Source organism: Papilio xuthus, unplaced genomic scaffold (assembly GCF_000836235.2).
Source record: "Papilio xuthus unplaced genomic scaffold, Pxut_1.1 DF826115.1, whole genome shotgun sequence".
Lineage (NCBI taxonomy): Eukaryota > Metazoa > Arthropoda > Insecta > Lepidoptera > Papilionidae > Papilio > Papilio xuthus.
Genome location: NW_013532534.1, coordinates 660,960 through 680,995, shown reverse-complemented (window position 1 = coordinate 680,995; position 20,036 = coordinate 660,960). Strand labels below are relative to the sequence as shown.

The 20,036-nt window shown below is 35.2% G+C and overlaps 5 protein-coding genes across 6 annotated transcripts in view; 2 read left to right on the top strand and 3 right to left on the bottom strand.

Moving 5' to 3' along the window:
• Positions 1-2,276: 2,276 nt before the first annotated feature.
• LOC106123355 (SUN domain-containing protein 3) lies at positions 2,277-4,392 on the bottom strand. Its single transcript, XM_013319616.1, has 4 exons — positions 4,092-4,392; positions 3,707-3,862; positions 3,168-3,454; positions 2,277-3,009 (listed from the first exon to the last, which is right to left on the bottom strand). The coding sequence occupies exons 1-4, from the start codon at positions 4,275-4,277 to the stop codon at positions 2,715-2,717; spliced, it is 924 nt and encodes a 307-aa protein (XP_013175070.1). The 5' UTR covers positions 4,278-4,392; the 3' UTR covers positions 2,277-2,714.
• A 465-nt stretch (positions 4,393-4,857) lies between these two features.
• eIF3m (eukaryotic translation initiation factor 3 subunit M) lies at positions 4,858-7,546 on the bottom strand. The gene is made up of 7 exons (XM_013319503.1): positions 7,366-7,546; positions 7,090-7,269; positions 6,801-6,895; positions 6,435-6,650; positions 5,744-6,009; positions 5,324-5,467; positions 4,858-5,104 (listed from the first exon to the last, which is right to left on the bottom strand). Exons 1-7 carry the CDS (start codon positions 7,408-7,410, stop codon positions 4,890-4,892), a joined length of 1,161 nt encoding a protein of 386 aa, XP_013174957.1. The 5' UTR covers positions 7,411-7,546; the 3' UTR covers positions 4,858-4,889.
• A 173-nt stretch (positions 7,547-7,719) lies between these two features.
• Elp4 (Elongator complex protein 4) lies at positions 7,720-9,778 on the top strand. The gene is made up of 7 exons (XM_013319968.1): positions 7,720-8,030; positions 8,121-8,156; positions 8,273-8,388; positions 8,494-8,743; positions 8,951-9,219; positions 9,292-9,526; positions 9,647-9,778. The coding sequence occupies exons 1-7, from the start codon at positions 7,919-7,921 to the stop codon at positions 9,742-9,744; spliced, it is 1,116 nt and encodes a 371-aa protein (XP_013175422.1). The 5' UTR covers positions 7,720-7,918; the 3' UTR covers positions 9,745-9,778.
• Positions 9,779-9,846: 68 nt separating this feature from the next.
• Positions 9,847-12,471, top strand: Tsp68C (Tetraspanin 68C). The gene is made up of 5 exons (XM_013319967.1): positions 9,847-10,111; positions 10,285-10,503; positions 10,751-10,933; positions 11,118-11,315; positions 11,508-12,471. Exons 1-5 carry the CDS (start codon positions 9,854-9,856, stop codon positions 11,829-11,831), a joined length of 1,182 nt encoding a protein of 393 aa, XP_013175421.1. The 5' UTR covers positions 9,847-9,853; the 3' UTR covers positions 11,832-12,471.
• Positions 12,472-13,139: 668 nt separating this feature from the next.
• The window catches only part of LOC106123466 (neurogenic protein mastermind), a 31,273-nt gene continuing 24,376 nt past the window's right edge, over positions 13,140-20,036 (bottom strand). For both annotated transcript variants that reach the window (XM_013319815.1, XM_013319816.1), the window contains exons 4-9: positions 18,095-18,221; positions 16,141-16,260; positions 15,441-15,704; positions 15,153-15,297; positions 14,816-14,891; positions 13,140-14,591 (exon numbers count right to left, since the gene is read on the bottom strand). In XM_013319815.1, coding sequence (XP_013175269.1) covers positions 14,220-14,591; positions 14,816-14,891; positions 15,153-15,297; positions 15,441-15,704; positions 16,141-16,260; positions 18,095-18,221 — 1,104 coding nt within the window. In that variant the 3' untranslated portion in view covers positions 13,140-14,219. The remainder of the gene's footprint in view (positions 14,592-14,815; positions 14,892-15,152; positions 15,298-15,440; positions 15,705-16,140; positions 16,261-18,094; positions 18,222-20,036) is intronic.

Genomic DNA, 20,036 nt, shown 5'->3' with positions numbered 1-20,036 from the left:
CTACGCATACATTTATTAATGACTCTTAAGTTATAACTTTATCGATATTATTTTTTACTGTAAGGTAAGTAGCTAAAAACTGTACTAACCTCCTACCTAATATTTAAACCTCCTTTTTTCTTGCGGCCAACAATCTTAATCGCAAAAACGACACGCTCATAGTTGATGTTATTTAGACACTTTTTATTTTCTTTTAAGTGCCTATTTATAACTTTACTTTTGCATATTGACATTGACTATAATCTTATTCTAAACGTTTTAAATCCGAGGGCACATCTAAAAAAATCACTTTTATTTTTCGTTAACAAAATTGTTCAACGCCTGTAACTTGCGCCTTTAGTTACGGAAGTTTAAAGAATGTAAGCCATAGCGGCACATCGAAGCATAAAACTATCCGTAATCCTTTCTAGTTCAAGCCTTTGACGAGCGATAAGGTAGAAACATTTTATAACAATGTTAAATATTTTGGCGGCTAAACCTTTGTGTTATCTCACCTAGCCGTTATTGATGATACGCGTGGCTTCCTAATAATGCTGCAAACCGCCTGTGGTTTCAAACTTTGAGAATTATGAAATTTTGTACAAGAGTAATAATTTTAGTATTATAATGTTTTCTGCGCTAATCAGGTTTGTTTTCTGTGGTCATTTTCTATCGTATGGTGATCTGTCTTTTCGCTTTTACTCAGTTGTAAGTTACGCGTAATTGTCCACCCATAACCTTTTTCTATACGATTGAAGTAGTATAAAATTAAAATGCTGCTTTTTGGTAACTTTTTAACTTTTCCCTATCATTGACCACAGTAAGTTTTGATTAAAGTAAGTATAAAGGTGTCCGTCGAGGACCACGAATGCCGCTCATTAATACACGTCAGTTGGAGACTGCGAGAGACATCCCAACTAAGATCACATCATTAATATTAAGTAGTACACGTAGGCGGTGCTACGAAAAGGATAAATTTCATGGAGAGATGCTTTCACCCTTTTTAACTCCTACCTATTTGTCAGTGGGCATAGAAATCACCGAAGAAAGGATCCTCGATATCTCTACATGACGTTGCCAAAGTCCATTAGTATTGTCCAGAGACATTATGTGCGTATATCATATCGTGTAGGTTAATGACGTAAATTTCGCGCTTGTCTCGTGCAATATAATAATGTCTTATATGTTAACTTAATTTGACATCTTTATAAATAAACATTACTAAAACATTCCATTATAGTGCTTATCAGTGACTTAACAAACAAATAAACTATGCGATTCTTGTTTGGAAATTTATTCTACCATAATTTATTAATAACAGATATGCGGATAGGAATGCAATTACAAACAATACAAAGATACCTCGATAGCACAATTATTTGTGGCCCACACGTGGAATTCTAATATGTAACAAGAAATTATTTATCGCCTATATAAGAAAGAATACTCATTTTAAAAGTAACCTTTACTTTGTAAATTCAGGAATAATAACGTAACGGAAAAATCTATTGAATGTAAAGCAGAGACAAATTGGTTATCGCTTTTTTATCAAACCTCTTTCACAACAGACTGAAATGGAGTAGATAGGGAAACTCTTGTTTCTTGCAACTATGGAAAAATCTGAAAGTTGCAATGTTTTAACTCGAAAATGAGAAACACTGCTAGAAACCAGATTAAGTTTTGCGCTATATTCTGCTATTGAAAAAATCTAAACCAACAATAGATTACAAAAGTCATTGTTGACCCTTTTGGAAGAGTATTATTTATATTGCGATTTATTACCCTTTCACGTGTCCGTGAAGCCTTCGATACAAAGCTGGGTTAGGCGGTGCCAACCCATTAGTGCGCGCGCGGCGGGGGCTCATGATCACTCGGTTCATGTTAATTTATGTGCTTTGTAGTATTGTCCACTCACAATGGACGCATTTTATGGCCTACTGCCGGACACCCAGATTAACATCGACGTATGATTTTAGCTTTCTCTAGTTTTGTGCAAAACACAATGGCCGCTCTAACCGGCCACCTGGCTATAATGGTTACGAAAAAATCGAGGTAGCTACCGTCCATACCGTTTTGTGCAAAGAATTCTACGTTGGCACCTGCATTGAAGCTATTAAACATACTATTAATTATATGACATCGTTAATTGACAGAAATTGCAATATCGCAAAATGCTAGCAATGCACTGTAGCTGATTGATTAGAATTGCAGAACAAAATATAACAATTTAAATAACTATAAATATACTTTATTTCGAATTACAATTAAATATATTTAACAAATTACTTAAATTATTAAATATATTGCACCTTATGATATAAATGATGGCGGTTGAATGGGAAACCACAATTTGGGCAAAATTTTAAAACTCTGAAAACAAAGTGTTACTATCGTTCCAAGTATGATTATAAAAGATTCCCCAAAATAAAAATGTAATGTCAACATAGAAATAAGCGTGACTAAAACAGCGCAATACAAAATATCATCCATAATCATAATTTAAAAAAAGACTTCGATACAAGTTTCGTAAAATTAAAAATAATTATAAATTAAAAGAACAAACAACAATAAACAAACTCAGGTACAGATTTGTATTCAAATTTGTTACAGACTGATATGGAAGTAATGTAAGAAAAGAAAATTAAGTCCAAATTAATAATTCCATAGTTGTGCTGATAAAGTTCGACTACTCTAGTCTTATAATACCTTATAACAAATATATTTATCAAAATTTCTTAATGCAAAGGCATCGTTTCTTCTTCGGAAATGGTCTTCTGCGGCGCTTGTCCCGGCGCCAGCTCCCCGTGTATCCTGACACGATACAGACAGGTGTACAGCGAGTGTCCCCAGTTAGAGAACACTTTGAGTCTCACGATAAGGTAGGCCGCGGCAGCCGGTTGCTGCACCTCGAAGTACTGTATAGGCTTACCGTCCTTGTCATACTCAAAACTGCCAAAGTCATGCGGATGTGGATCGCCACGGTGCGACAAACCTTCGAGCTGGAATAGACGTGGCGCCGATGATATTTCTCTAAAGGGAAAAGTTATGAACAAGGTTTAGAAACGTATTAATAAAGATGTAAAATAAAGTTACTCAATTTCCTATTTTCACGAATCTATACGAAGATATTTAATACATTGAACTCAAGAAGTAATCAAAAAGCACATAATTAAAATTTTTAGACTAACTTTGTTGGCGAGATATGCGGCGGTATATGTTCAATGCTGATGCCGGTAATGTGGACTGAGCCCACGAGTCGTATGGTGACCTCGCCCCGGGAGCCGCGGAAGGCCCAACACTCGCCGGGTAACGTGCCAGGGCGCAGGATGGCGGAGGCGCCAGGGCACTCGCGGCAGAGCAGTGAGCTCACCGCGTGCAGCGCCCACCCCACAGTGGACTCATATATCATGTACTCCTGCGTCTCTCCAGTATCAAGTATACGGGCGCCAGCGGACTCCAGGGCAAAATCTGCTATCTACAAAAATACCTTCCTAAGCATTTATTATTGGATAACATATAACTGCCGTAGAAAAGTCTTAGATAAAAGCGTTATTCGAGTCTTAAAAATTAAGGAAACCAATTCATTTACATATATTTGTATAAATATAAACTCACATTGGTCATGTAATAATAAATAATAAAATTTCTTAATGTCATTTTTGGGTATAATACCATAGAATGTAGAGATGGTAACTTTATAAATAGCATGTATTTTATTTTATTACACCTGTCGGTCATAGTCGCCCATATCCATCAATTGCCGCGCGTGCCGGCGCGTGGGTTCCAACGCGTCCTTTACGCGGCCCGATGCCGCAGTCATAGCCGGCAGCGCTGACGACATCCTCTCCAACTCGTTACGGATGCGTTCGTGTTCACGATTCATCTTTTAATAATAATAAAGCAAGTAAGTGGGAAATGAGGGAATGTTTTACCATTAGCCATTGGCAGAGGAAGGCCTCAGTGTTTAGAAAAACAGAATACAGGTACACCAACCTGCTAATAAACGTCGCATCGCGGAAAATTTACGCTGTAAAAACCTAGCTTTAGATAGATGACAAAAAGCTTAACTTTGATTTCAATAAAAGTTTTGAATAATGAGAACAGTACACAACCTCAGATAGGCCCTGTGTAAGTTGCATGACCATGTATTTTATATCTCCGAAGTCTCCCTCAATGGTGTCCTGCGAGCCCCACAGGTACGAGTACACGTGCAGACCCAGTAAAAGCGTCAGCGCCACGCAAACGAAAGAACGGAAGATGTTGCGGATGCCACAACCCTCCTCCTCATCGTAATCCATCACACCGTTAAAAATAAACTAATAATATAATCTTAAAACGTTAACACAATTAATATAAATCTTATAATGTATAATTGTTAAAACTCTTGTAAGCGTATTCAAGTTTATATACAAACATCTGTCAATATTGTTTTTCATTCTTAAATGTCATATGCTCTTTAATTTTTTCAATAAGCTTTTGTATGTAAGAAGGTGGCAAATAAGCGGCCGGAACATCGAAAAGATCATCGACGCCCATGGAGAATCGCACACCAGAACTGAAGCTGCGTTACCAGTGTTTGAATTAGAAATATCGATTTTTGAAGGTCCCCTAGACATACTGGTTTGAAAATACCGCCGAGAACAGGCCAATAGTTTCTGAGTTATCTATGTGAATCTATACGAATTTTAGGTATTTAGTCTTTTTCGTAGTGATTTATTTATCTATTTTATAGTTTAATGAGTCTCTAGAGTGAAGCCCACTTTGCCCTTCCATTGCAGCTGCTGGCGATGCCCATGCGCTTATGCATATTTTTTTAGGCTAATATAATTTTCAAAGCAAATTAGAAGCACGTCGCATATGTAGAATAAAAAGCAATTAATAGTTATGTAAAAACTTTATTGTCTGTGATTCTATGCTTTCTGTTGCTGTGCGGTGTACTCTAGCTGCGCGGCGGCGACGGACTTCATAGACTCGTGAGCTTGATGAACATTAGCGCGCCAGGCGAGCAGCACACTGCGCAGCTGCTGCCACTGCGCCGGACCGAACGTGCGGTGCATTGTGCTCGTGACGCGCACCGTACGCGCAGCCTGGTCCATGCGCGCGCGCACCAACTTCGTCTTCAGCACTGCAAACATTCAAAATAGTATAGAATACGACTCAAATTCATCAAATTACATAAATTTTAGTAATTTGTCTCAGATTTATAATTGTTTGGAATCACGGCATTCATTTCTTGGTGGTACTGGTAACATCATATACATTATTTATCTAACAGCTTTATAGAAGTATTTCTATACAATTAAAACAAAACTGATGTATCAAAAGTTTCAAAGAAAAACATTACCTTCAATGATAAAAGCTTCGACATTCTTCTCTTCAATCTGCAGTTCAGTTATCATGTCATCAAATGTTATTTCAGGATTAGTCTCCGCCATCTGCATAAATGACAATATTCTCATCTTCTTCACATTCTGCTCATGATTGAGCCCTTGAAATTGAACATTAATGTTTTATTTATAATTACAGTCTTCTCCCAATGCTATATTTAAATATTTAAAAATCTTATAAACATGTCTTTGTATCTATATTATAGATAATCCTAGATCTAAGATTCAGAATCTTAGTTCTAGGATTCTCAGTAGGATTCAAGATAAAACTGAAAAGCAAAAAGTTGTATTCCTTTTTCTAAATATTAAACAGCTTTAAAGTTACTTCTTACATAAATATCTTAGAATAATATAAACAACATCATAATTAAACATACCTTGAGACTGTACAAACTCTTTATGATTTTCATAAAATGTTACATAACTTGAAAGTTTCTCCGATACAAAGATTGTAAGTAGATCATATATCAGCTCTCCTTCCAAAAACCGGACAGGTTTCAAGGACAGCAATGGGTCTAGTAGGAATGTATTGGGATCAGCTAGTGCAGTGACTATACACTTGATTGCATCTTCTCTGGCGTATGATGCATTTTCATCTGTGTATGTGCCAAGTAACTCTATCATGACCTTTGAAGCTAATTCACTGCAATGAAATAGTAAAACAATTAAATTAAGAGGCTCACAAGTAGGGTGAAGTGAACAAAGAGACCAAATGCCAACTGATTTCACATTTAAAAAAAAATGTTCAGATATAATAAAAAATTTAGCAAAAGTAAATCTTACTATTATAAAAAAATGTGAATGTTTGGATGAAATGTGAATGGCTGTATAGATCTCGCTGAAATTTGGCATAATTAAAAAAAAATAATTAAGCAGTTTTTACTTTGGAGTAGACGGAGTTGCAAGCAACAGCTAGTGTTAAAATAACTCCTACAACCTTTGCTAAAGATAAACCTTTAGTTTGTTTCAACATCAACACAGAAAAATGTTATTACATGTTCTAATAACTAACAGAGTAATAAATGGTACACAATAAATATCAACTAGAATTGTCTTTGAAAACCATACCTGTTTTGATCTTTTAAAACTTGATGGAGTAATCTGTACAATTTTTGCATCTGTTCATTAGAGGGGGGGCAGCTGGAGAACTCCTTTTTCAGATGCTCTACACCTGTGAACACATCCTTGACAGCGCCAACACGTGCAGCAAGTTCAATCACATGGTAATACACATGGTATCTCAATGGAGAGTTGGCCTCTAAGTTGTTATACAACCTCCATAGGCTGGAAAGATAGTGCATATTTTTTTAAATAATCATTGATTTAGATGTAACAATATCAATTATTTGTGTATATTTACTTATGTTCACACAATATCTTATAGGATTTGATAAAATATAATTTGTGAAAGACTATTATTGCTTAATTACTTACGACTGTAAAGCTATTAATCCAACTTTGGGGCCCGGTGATTTGCCGAGCCTTTGACTGAATGCAACAATAAGGTTTTCACCTCTTTCTAATGGTATCTGCAATATACAAATATCATTTATATTTAAATTATATTTTCTTTTTTCACATCTAAGAAGTTTGTTTTATTATTGATATGCAAAAATTCCTTTAAGCATCACAATTAAATTAAGACGACATGTTTTATGTGTTTATTCAATCTGAATTTGAAATGAAAAGAAGTTTATGAAAGATACACATTTTATATACTTACGGAAACCATTATAGAAACAATACTGTTGAGAATGGCTTCGATTTCATTTTCATTAGTTTCTTTCAAGCAGACATCACATACACCAACTATTTTATGTAAATCATCTTCTATTCCCTTTGCAGACTTTTCCTCGGATATTTCTGCGCCAAGACTTTTAAAATACTTTCTGAGTTCTTGTGCCTATAAATACCATTAGATATACAACATTGTTGTAATATTTTTCCTAGTTTGAAACGATAGAGTAAATTATTTTTAGGTTATTTTAGCATGACTTACTTGATCTTCGAGAGATATATCCATAAAAATGGCAGGACCCTGCATATTGCAAAATATGAAATTTTTTAATAATTTGGTTCAAATTACAAGTGAGTTGATGTTATTACAGTCAAAAATAATAAATTAAGACATGAGCCAGCTAGGCAAGCGAATAAAAAGACAAGCATTGTGACTTTGACATGCAATGACCAGTGCGTAACAGAGTTATAAAACTTTCTCTTAAACATATTAAAAGCTTACCTTATCTGTACTGCAGCTGCACACAATTTTCTTAAAATGGCAACTATTTTAATATGGATTGACAAAGACAAGCAAGTGACAACTGACATTTCATTGACGTTTGCCAAAAAATAAAAATCTCAAATTTTATGTTAATAACCCATATTTAATTTATACCTTAAGTAGACGACATAAAATTTATTTCACATTAACATTTGCAGCATCTTCCGTTTCATATTTTGAAAATAAAATAACATGCTTACAATAGTTTAGTGCTTTTCTAACCTAACAAACTTCGGGCTCGAATGATTCCATATGATTCTAAATTATAATAATGTCAAGTTTTCATAAGAAATCGGATTCACAATACAGCATCAAAGGAACCAAACTAAAAAATAATTTACCTTATATATCTTCTGGTATTCCATCCTTAGATCACATAATTGGTAAGTTTATTTCATGAAGGACCTAAACAGTCATCAATACCGAATTACATGATTTTTTTAGAGAGAGAACAATTTTTATTTCTTTTGTAGGCGGTGGTCTACCTTCAGGAGCAATTTTTGCTGTTGGTAAGATTTCATTTATTGATTGTTATCTTATACAAATTTGTGTATAGGCCTTACATTTTTTCATAATTAAACTGTAGACATATTGACCAGGTGCTATAATTTACTATAAATTTCAGAGGAAGATCTTTTGGGCAGTTACAGTAGAGTTTTAACAAAGTACTATCTTGCTGAAGGTGTTACTTCAGAACATGCACTGTTTATTGCTTCAGCGGATGAAGATCCTCACATTATTGTAAGTTTTTGTTGATATTTTTTTGTTATAATTTTTGCATCAAAAAAAATACAAAATCAACTAAGTATGACAAAAATATAAAGATGTAATTGTAATAATTCACAGATAAATGAGTTGCCACAGCCATGTACCGATCTACCTAAAGAAGTAGACCCTAAGGAAGGCAATGTTGAAATGAAAATCGCTTGGAGATACGAGAGACTGGGCCAGGTGGAATCTTCCTTTGGTAGCAATTCCTCGTTCGGACATAATTTTGACCTGAGCAAACATATGGATAAAGAAACTGTACAAAATAGAAATATTACTTACTGTTTTTTAAATGAAGATGAATTTGGAAACAAAGATAAAGTAAAAGGTAACAATATGTTTTTGTTACTGTCTTGATTGACTGGTCAACTGATGGCTTGATTTCATGCTTAACTAGTCTCTACGCTAGTTATAGGATCATTCAATTGGCAAGATAGTGGTAGAGTTTACGGTTTGATTGACAAAACACACAGCTTTTCGTTACTGTAATATATTAAACTACATTATACTGTACATAATAAAGTTATACTTTCAGGCTTCAAGAATTACATGTTTTTTAAATTATTAACTGAAATCAAAGATCTTGTATCAAAAGAAGAGTTCCACACAAGTGGTAAAAATAAAAATATCTTACGTATAAGCATACAGTCACTTGGCTCTCCAATCTGGTTGGCTGCGGATTGTGATGAAAATATAAACAGTGATTATGGACAAGATTTAATTAAATTTTTATACACTCTTAGATTAATTTTAAGAGATACATTGGCAGTTGCATTTATAACTGTTCCATCACATTTATTCGATGTAAGATTTTTTCTTTTTAAATTGTTTAAGTCCTTTTCAAAATTTCCATTATTATAACCTTATCTGTTTCAGGATGAGCATTTAATGCCCAGACTTCTATATTCCATAGACAATGCAGTCAGGATAGAGTCGTTTGCTGGCTCTAGTCGGGAAACAAACCCAGTGTATAGTGACTACCATGGCTTATTCCATGTCACTAAGTTGTCAGCTATATACTCACTTGTGCCTTATGTACCGCCCAGTCTGGATCTAGCATTTAAACTGCGCAGGAAAAAATTCGTTATTGAAAAATTACATTTGCCACCAGGTAAATAAATTTACACAATATTTAAAACTATCTGTATTGCAATTAAATGTATCATTAATTAAATATAAAAGCTTTTTTTAGTTACGAGGTGTAATATACTCTGTCTTTGCTTTATTTCAGAGCTGCAAGAGTCCAGTGAAAGAGAACAAGATGATATCACAGCAGTGCCTAAATCAGTCAGCTGTGGAGGATTTAAGAAAAAGGATATAGATTTCTAAATAATTGATTAGAAATAAAAAAAATATATTTTTTACAACTACCCTTTTTTATTTTAGTAATCACTTTCATTTTATAAACGACGGATATGTTTAACATACGTATGTGGAAATGAAAATAACTCGTCCATTAATTTTAAACAATCCTACCTTAATTATTAGTCACCCCAGCTGCTCAACGGCGCGTATCTCCCTAAAACCGACAAAACTATTCATCGCACATACCACGCGGACTCACTACTACGTTAGCTTGCATTTCGGTGTTTACTGCATTCATGTAAACAATATTTTTAAAAGTATAATAAAAATGAAGATCAAAAGGATCGCAAGTGCTAAAGTGCTTTATGGGTGTTTTAACACTTTATTTCTTGTAAGATATTAATACTAGTTATAAAATCTATAGTCCTTAACATTTTAAACTAAAAAAATGCGCAGTTGACGCTCAGTAAAAAAATGCATCCAAAAAAACGTCTTTACTGGATTTTTTTTATAAAACAGTGTGTATGTGTTGCTACAATTGAAGTGTTTTTTATTTATTCCAAGGTATTTGGTTTTGCGAAAGTGATATGTGGATTCCTGCTACTATGCGACTCCCAGAGGATCCTATTATCAAGTCTTCTGGCGATGCCTGATGAGGGTCTACCTGAGCCGCCGTTTTACTACGTCGCGTTAGCTTTACTAGCCAGCGGCCTCACTATATGCTTTATTGCTACGTTCGGCATCTGGGCAACATATATGCCTGGATATATACTGCTGACTATTGTAAGTTTTTATTTTAAATTTCTAATCGGTTTTTTTAACGTGGGATAATTAAGTTCGGTTTTATATATTTTTTATGCTTAATTTCTTTGTAAAATCGTAAGGTTCCTTATCAAAATGGTACACGTCGCTTGGGTCAATGTAACGATCATTTGATTATTTAAAATTTAACTTAGCGACGTCTTTCAACTTACTCTCTGTCTGTTTACATTGCATTACATTCTACCACAATAATAATGTGTTTTTACAGTACTTTTTGGTAGTACTATCTCTCTTACTATGCGAGTGCGCGTGCGGCGTTGCGGCTGCGATTTGGCCGCGCTGCGTTGGTCTGCAGAGTGCGCGGGGCGGCGCCGTGCCCGCGCTGCAAGCCTACTACGCGCTTCCTGACTATGAGGACTTCACTGCAGCAATCGATCTCGCACAGACGCAAGTTAGATCCTTTGATTTAAAAAGTAAAACAAATAATGTTCCTCCTTATAACCGCACTGAGATTTGTCTCCTGTCGTGTAGATTTATTAAGAGAATTTTGCTCATTTGTCTTGGAAGTTATAGTATGACCAAGAAAAGAATATAATTTTATTATGAGTGTTTATGATTGTCTATTGTGATCGTAGTTGAGGTGCTGCGGGATGACGGACGCGCGCAACTACGACATGTCTGTGTGGCAACTGCGGCGGCTTGGCCCGCGCGGGATGTCGGTGCCGCTATCCTGCTGCGTGCAGCGCGCGCCCGCCTCTTACCTCAGCCCCGCGCCGCTCAACCAGTCTCGCTGTCAGGATATACAACCCAACCCCACCTACAGACACGCTCCGGTATGATACTACACGTGCACGATAATGTGATACTTGCAACATAAAACATAATTTTATATATTTTATCAAGCTCCAAAACTTCAAGGTGAACATGAGAGCATTATCTAAACTTACTAAATTCAATGTCAATTCCTAAAAAATGTTAGTTTTTCTTAGTATTTTCATTTGTCAAAGTTTAAATGTTTATTTCAGGGTTGCTTGAGTAAACTCGAAGACTGGTATCAAGAGCAGTACATGGTTTTCATGCTTGGGTTATTTGTGATGGCCGTCTTCAAACTCGGCCTCCTGTTGACAACCGTATTCTCTTGTATCCGCTTACGAAAGCGCAGGAAATACATACGGTCTTACATCATGAAGTCAACAGATAATAAAACCAATGAAAATATCTACGAGCGCAAAATGGCGGGAAACCACGACTCACCGATAACTACGAAATATATTCAACCGAATAATTACTACAGTCCGAGGTTACGGAACCCGAAAATTTTCCAAGGACGACCGAATGAAATAGTATGAGAATTAGCCGTGGAGATAAATGCTTTAGAAATGAAGTTGGAAAAATTCTCCGATTTCTTATATAAACATCAAGCAGATTCTATTATGTGGTAGAAAGTATAATGCTAGAAATTTTTGAATTTTCTCATCAAATGGCATTTACACGAAGTCATCAGTACATTTGATACTTCTTTCTGTCAAGAAGGTTTCGTCAAAAAAATCTTCTTTTTGCCAAAGAATCGTATTTCTTGTCATTTGAATAATTATAAGATGGTCGCATAAAACAATACTATGTAATACGATAACATCGTTAATTATCTCCACGGAACTGAAAAAGAAATATATTTAAAACACTAGGTGTAAAATAAATCGGTAAATACTTTTTAATTTCGGGATGGAAGTAATAAAAGAAGTATGAATACTCAATATGCAATATTATTTTCAAAAGAACATTCAAAAATTGGTCCTAAATTTAAAAGTGTTAACAAACGCTCTGGAATGTTTTCTATCATTCACAATTGGTTTACAGCTGTAACAGAGAGCTAAGATATTGCAGATGTCTCGGTATTAGGGTATACTACTGGTAAATTTCATTTAAATCTTACGCTACCCAATTATAAATACAATTATGTACTCATAAATTAATTTGTCATAATAAATTGTAATATATAAAATGTTTGTTTAAGTATAAATTACAAATTTAATAAACAGAATATCAAATAAAAAATATAAACGAAACCAAAATCCTGATTAATCCAGAATCCCGCAAACCCCATCCTAAATGATACATGAGATCCTTAACTATAACAATAATCTATCTATTTATAATAATTGATACTATATTAATATTAACTATTGACCGTTGAGACCGACATCACAGTAAAATCTACTAATTACATCTTAGGTTCAGGAATGATCTTAAAATAAAACTTATACTTAGTAAGTCGATACAATTTATATTTCGCAATATGAATAGAAAGTAGATTGGGCCATTCTCGAGGCGGATAGACAAAACTCACTGATTAACCTAAAGCGCCTCAATGCATCGTACACATCATAATTGGCGGGAACAGGCTATCAAAATTTATCCTAAAACGTTATTCAATAAAATTACAGTTTTTTTTAACATAGATTAAACATTCAAGCTAAATTTTTTGCGCTATTAAAAAGTGAAAAGTATTGCCTAATTTACACATATTTCATGTTAAATTTTTTATATTTATAGATGTTACAAAATTTACTTAGCGTTTTATTTTAAAGCAAATTCAAAGATAACGCTATAAAAACAAATCCTAATTATGAAATTTTTACAGTTACATTTACATTGTAAGCATTGTTTTTAAATTTTTTACCTTAAATTTTATTTTAAATTATTTTATCCTTGTTACGAAATTACGTCTGTCATTTTCTTATAACTATTGAAAGCATTAATACATATTATTTAGGTAGTTTTAAGCCCAACTTTTATCGTTCCCGCCTTAAAGAATGTAGGTCCCAAAGTGAAATCTAAATATACAGTATTACAGTATCTCATATATCATTCATTCATTCATTCACTCACTTCTTCAACTCATTTTATAGTGTATTGCCCCAAATCATTCACTTCTCATTCGATTGTAGGCAAAGTAAATAAAAATTGGTTGTCTTTTGTGCTATTAAGTCGCTATATGAAATATTTTCAAATAAATACATTATATATTTATATAAACACTATTTTGCAACTAAAAAGAATCTATTATAAGAATGATAACATTAAGCGAAAGTAATCTGTGACTACTATTTATATTTAAAAGTTGAATTATAAACAAACATCTTAGCGTTACAATATTTACAAACATATTAACAATAATAAATCTTATAAATACTTTGAAATGGATATTTTACAATAAATAGTCTATAAAACAATGTCCGAAAGTGTCAAGTCTTCGGAGCGAATTCAATATTTATATAATGTTCTATCGAACTCATAAAATTCCGATGTTAAATTCCTGTCTGAATAACTTTGGTCGTGATATTTTTTAATATTGGTCGTGAAATTTTTGATTATATCAAATTGTTATACAATAATCAAAACGGAATTTTCTACTTCACTTAAAAATGTACTAAACCTTGTTCAATTGATGAGATTTTTATTTAAAATGTCGTTCGGATATTTTTAAAAGAATTAATTTCACGATATTTTAATATCGTTTCTGACTAATATCAAATAATATGCAAGTAAATGGAATTATTGGCAATGTTGATAATATGATAATACATGTGTGATGTAAGAAAAGTAAAAATAAATAATTATGCTTTCTTTGTATTACTTTTCTTAAGAAATATATCTAATTCATTGATTATATTTCACTTGATTTAATTAAATCTCATAAGAAATTGAACAGGTTATAAAAATAAAATGTAAAGAGTCTACAGGATATCGTTAAGGAAGGAATTATCTAGAGAGTTCAATAGTTCTTGAGCGGTGAGGTTGCTGGTGTCTGAGGAAGGCATGTTGTCGAGGAAGTCAAAGTTGAAGTCTGCAGGTCCCGAGTAGGAAGACGTGTGGAGCGAGGGGAAGGCATGACTGGAGTTGTTATTCTGACTAATTGGAGCGTTCTGAGTCATCATGGAGTTCTGCATGGGGTTGGTCTGAGCGTGCATGGAGCCGGTCTGGCCTTGCATGGGGTTGGACTGCATAGGGTTGCTCTGCATGGGGTTGGTTTGATGCGAGCCCATGCCGCCCATGCCCGCTTGCTGCATCGACATGCTTTGCGACTGGCTCATGTGAATGTTCGGCATCTGCAAATTGTGAAAAATTATTATTAATTGTGTGTTTTAATTTAATATTTATTAAGATAAACAGCTGTTTTATGTTAATCAAAAGCAATTGCAAATAACTGATACGATTATGCTATAATATCTTTGTATTGATGCATGAATCAATCTAAAGATATTTTCAGTACATACATACTTGCAGTATATATTTAAATCAAATAAAAGAGGATATAATTAGTGGTACATACCTGACCCTGCACACTCATCATCTGGTTCTGCTGCATGATGAGGTGAGACATCGGCGACTGCTGCTGGCTGGATGTCCTGCACACACACACACAGAACAAACTTAGAGTATGCTCAAAGGTTATTTGTTTCACTCTTAATATTTGAAGTATGAATTGTTAATTGCTTATTATACAGCTCGTCTACTCAATATGTTAGCATTACCAAATATAAGCTATGAATGATTTATACCAAATTTCTATGATAAAAATAATCGAAAATAAACAAAAAGAGTTACAGTTTATAACAAAAGTAGACCATATGATTATTGTTAGCATTTATTTTTTAACATGTCTTTACCTTTGTTGTTGCTGTTGTTGTTGCTGCTGCTGTTGATGCTGGTGCTGCAGCAGTTGGTGTTGCTGCAGGCGCGCCTGCTGCAGCTGCAGCTGCTGCTGCTGGTGCTGCGTCAGCCCGCCCATACCCGCCATGCCGAATCCTCCGCCTACATAATTATAATTAACTCAGTAAATTAACTTATTAAGAAATAATTTAAGAAGTAAACTCATTAAAGTTGTGGCAGAGAACCTGTTAAAATAGCATTAAGAAAGGTATTTACTATGTGATCAGGTTAGGCGAGTAAAGTACCTTGGTGGTGGTGCGGGAACTGCTGGCGCGGCTGCTGCTGCATGAGCACGTGTCGCCAGTCGGGCGCGTACTGTCGCGCGTGCGGGGCGAAGGCGCGGGGCGCGGGGGCTCGGCGCGGGGCGGGCGCGGGGGCGGCGGCGAAGCGCGCCTTGTACTCGGGCGGCGGCGGACGCATCTGCTGCTGCTGCGCGCGCAGCATCTGCTGCTGTTGCTGCTGCAGCATCTTGGCTTGCTGCTCACGGGATATGCCGGCCGCTGCTACACCTGTTAGTAATATAAGTTCTCCTTTAAAAACTATGTTACATTTATATTACTTAATTAAATAAGATAAATAAAAATTACAATAGTACAATGTTCAAAAACTTAAACGTATATACGATAAAAAGATAAATTATAAATTTTGATCTTGATTTATGACTAAATAAAATCGCTTATGTCATTGTTACGTACACTCGTTCACATTCCAATAGTTTACATAATGGACAGGAAAACGCGCAAAACGTGTTAAAGTATATTGCATTCATATGCTACAACTATTTCTCGATGAAAATGTTACTTAACTGGTTACCTTTACTTGCGAGCTCTTTTCATCTAGGTTCAAAATATTAAATAAATAACTTCTATAGCCAAACTATGTAACCAATGGTATCTTCGTCACATTCCTCCAAATCCCCCAAGCTACAATTTGCGAGTATGTTACCTAGAGGCGGTGGCTGCGGTCCTGCGGGCTGCTGCTGTGTGCCGGCAGGGCGACCTCGCATCGCCTGCGAGAAGTTGAGGCTCTGCGACTGCGACACTGAATACGTATCGCAACCGCTACCTGTAAATGCATCACAATTATATTATATAAATGTTCTTCTTGAAAGAGACATAAAAGAACAATGGCAGAATTTTAAGTGGAAAATTTTTGAAACGTTTTTAGAGTTCCGTTCCTAAAAAAACCCTTACGGAATCACCCTGTTGCCTACCGTTTGTGTGTCATGGTCTATTTTTCAATTTGACAACGTTATAGTTATGATATTGTTAAAAGAATTATATCTGAAGAAACTGTAGTAAACAAATCATCGTTCCAATAAGAAGCACCTATCACCTATCAGATATTTTTAGCGCAGTAACCGAGGTTATCGTTAAGTTGTTCGCTATAAGCCCTGAGAAATTGCGTTGTCTCTTTTACCAAGGCCATTTACCATATTGTAACTTTTATTATAATCCTACCTTGCTAATATCAAAGTGTCTGTGATATCGAATAATTTTAATGTACTGGTTTACATACATCGTGAGTAAACCTGTCTCGCAAGCTTCGTGCCTTATCGATTCGATCGGAAATGATTTCTCTAATAAAACTATTTAAAAAAGCCTAGCGATCTCAAACAGCTTTTTATGAAACTCATTCCCGTCCGAATCCGGTACTCAAGTTCAAAAGAAATTAAAAATATTTACAAAATGTTTGAACAGAGTTAAGGGTTGTAAGGAATACGGAGGGTCCTAATTTATTACTCTAGATATCAGGTGTGCGTGTTAAAACCTTGCTAGGAATCGACCTAATTTGGCATCACGACCGCCCGGCAGATCTGGGTCGACCATTTCATCCTTGATCCGTAAATTTATTTGTAACCAAATAGAGTCTAATTCAATCTAGCTTGACTTATACTTTCTTTTCATTTCATTTGTTACAAAATGTATTCTTTAAAAACACTTTCGTTGTTTTATTCCTGCTTCTATTGCAGTTGCAACATATTGTGAAGTTAATGTCATCGTAGTTAATTCGAAAATACGTAGAAAACAAACATAAACAAAACGTATAAGATAGATTTAATAACCGTGTTAGTTACTTTGGTTAACCGACAACAAGCTAAATGGTGTCCTGCGCCTCTCCATACATATGCACGGAATCTATACGACGCAAAGTCGCCTAGCATAATTATTGCCGAACCTTAAATAACTCCACGTTTACTCGTAAACCGGCTCTTACAAGGCAATGGACCCGAGCAACGCCACATTTGTTTCTGTTCTGAGCAGCTAGCGGCCAAGATTGCAACAATAAAGACTTCAATGTACGCATGTCATCCCTGAAGCGCGCGACTTGACGCATTCTCTCAGATCGTCAACCTCACAATGCGCGTCTCCGACCGCAAGCTGGCTATCCCAACTTGAGCCCCGGCTGTACTGTGCAGCGCTACAAAATAAAGACCATTCCTACAGCACAGTTTTACGCTTATGCTGGAAACTAGCTGCGCGCATACTCCGCATTACATTGTAGTATGTTATGAAAAATAAACTTTGCGCGAATGTTTATGAAATCGTACAAACAAAATTTGCTGTCTGGACTAACACGATACCGTATGATTTAATTACATATATGAAATACTAAATTATAGAACGCATCTGAACACTTTATCAGCAGCATTTATGTATACTAAAATAAGACCTGATTAGCTGAATAATGTCCTAGTACTAAAATCTCGTGTAAAATGAATTATTGAATTTTATAGGCTGAATTCTTCGCCAAACTTATAATAACTCTAAGACAACTCTAATGCCTGGTTAGCTGTAATAACTTAATTCGTTGGTCTCGAAGATAGCGAGTTCTTTTTTACCGAATTAAGAATAAGAGTTATCTTACCTTGTTGATGATGAACTACGAGTTATCTTACCTTGATGATGTTGCGGTGAGGGCGTGCCTTGGTGCTGGAAGCTGGCGTACATGCCTTGCTGGGCAGCCACAGACACGTGCCCGCCCGTGCCCGCGCTGTTCACTTGCATATGCTGCGCCGCCGACACCTGTACACCCAGAGTAAATAGGCCGTTTAAATTATTTAATGGTTCTACTTGCTTGCGATTATTGATTTCTGAAATCCAAAGTTTGCCATTTTAATGAAATCTCAGATTACTTACATATTGGGACAAAATATAAGCAATAGAGTCGTGGGATACACTTAAATTACAACTGATTGCCTGAACTAACCTTTTATCAGCGTCACATATTTTTGGCTGTATTTTAAAATGATTTCAAAGGTGAAATTTCATCGTTTATAATATTAAAATAATGCCTTAATGTTTTGTAGGTTGTAACACAAACGGCTACTGTGGAACCGGTTTATGTGAGAGAAAAATGTATTTTAAAAACTTTATTTAATTTTTCTCACGAGTTAAATTATTATTCGTCCTTTATTTTGCTGCCTCTGTGCATTTTATATAATCCGCAAGATTGTTAATTCTGAATGGAGAATTTATTTTTGACTTCCCGTCTGAGACTGAAAGAACTTGTATACAAGTTTCACCCTAATTAATTTACGAAAAAGGTATTATACTTTAGTAGATATGGTATAAGAATTGGTAACATATCAATATTAGGTGTAATTAGTGGGAGACAATACGAACATATGCACTGTGGGCGCCCTCTGCCCCACTAAGGGGAGATAGGACTTCAAGTCAAGGAAGTCATTACGAACACATATTGAACCTTGCAAAGTACATCCGACTCGTTTATTTGATTTGGTTCCGAACGTGATATGACTGAGCGTATAGGATAGATAGATAGTAAATATAGTTTTTTTTTAATTAGTATAGACCTTACTAATATTATAATATTATAAATGCGAATATTTAGACGGATGGATGGATGTTTGTTTGAAGGTATCTCCAGAACGGCTCATCGGATCTTAAGCAAATTTGGCACAGATGTATAGCATAGTCAAGCAGGTCACGTAGGCTACTCATTCAGCTTTTTCGCGACGGAGTCTCGGGCGACAGCTAGTTTATATGTATAATTAATTAGTACGCTTAGCCATATTTTCGATTTGTTACACCAAAATATGCAAAGATACAAATATACAAATAAAAAATGTTTAAATCCTCGTTGTATGTGTATACTCTTATTTCGCGACCAAATTCCCACAGTATACTAATGAAGTTTGTGTATAAATTTGAAAGTATTGTGCAGGTAGACGTATGTGATGTTTTTGCGTCGGCAAGTGAGCGCTGATCGTTGACAGCTGCCGACCGGAGACGAGAGCGATGCGATGCCGAGACACAAACCAGTTTACTACCACAAACCTCCCACTCTTAACATTTTGCCACTACATACTAATAAGAAAGAATAAAGAGATTTATCTCTATATCATTCAAATAACGTTTACTGATTTGCTCTAGAATATTTTATATCAATAAAGGAATATAAATGGAAACTATATAGTACTATTATAGCTGTCGCCCGCGACTCAGTCAGCTCGGAATTTAAAAAAAAACTTAATTAATAGCATATGTGTTCTTTCAGACTCTGTTCTACATTTATGTCAAATTTCAGCAAAACCCATACAGCCGTTCTAGAGATACCTACTAACAAACAAATATGCATCCATCCATATATTCGAATTTACAGTATTAGTAAGATATCATTAAATTTGCCTTACTTGTACACTCTTGTGATATTCGGGGAAAGAAACAAATGAGATCCAATACTTCAAAATTTGTCAAGTTGTTTCAATTACAGATTACAAGGGAACGGACGGACACGTAGCCGAGAAAAAATCGGTCGCGTAAAATAGTATTATATTTATATAATTAAACTTTATACGAGTATGTACCAAAAACTGA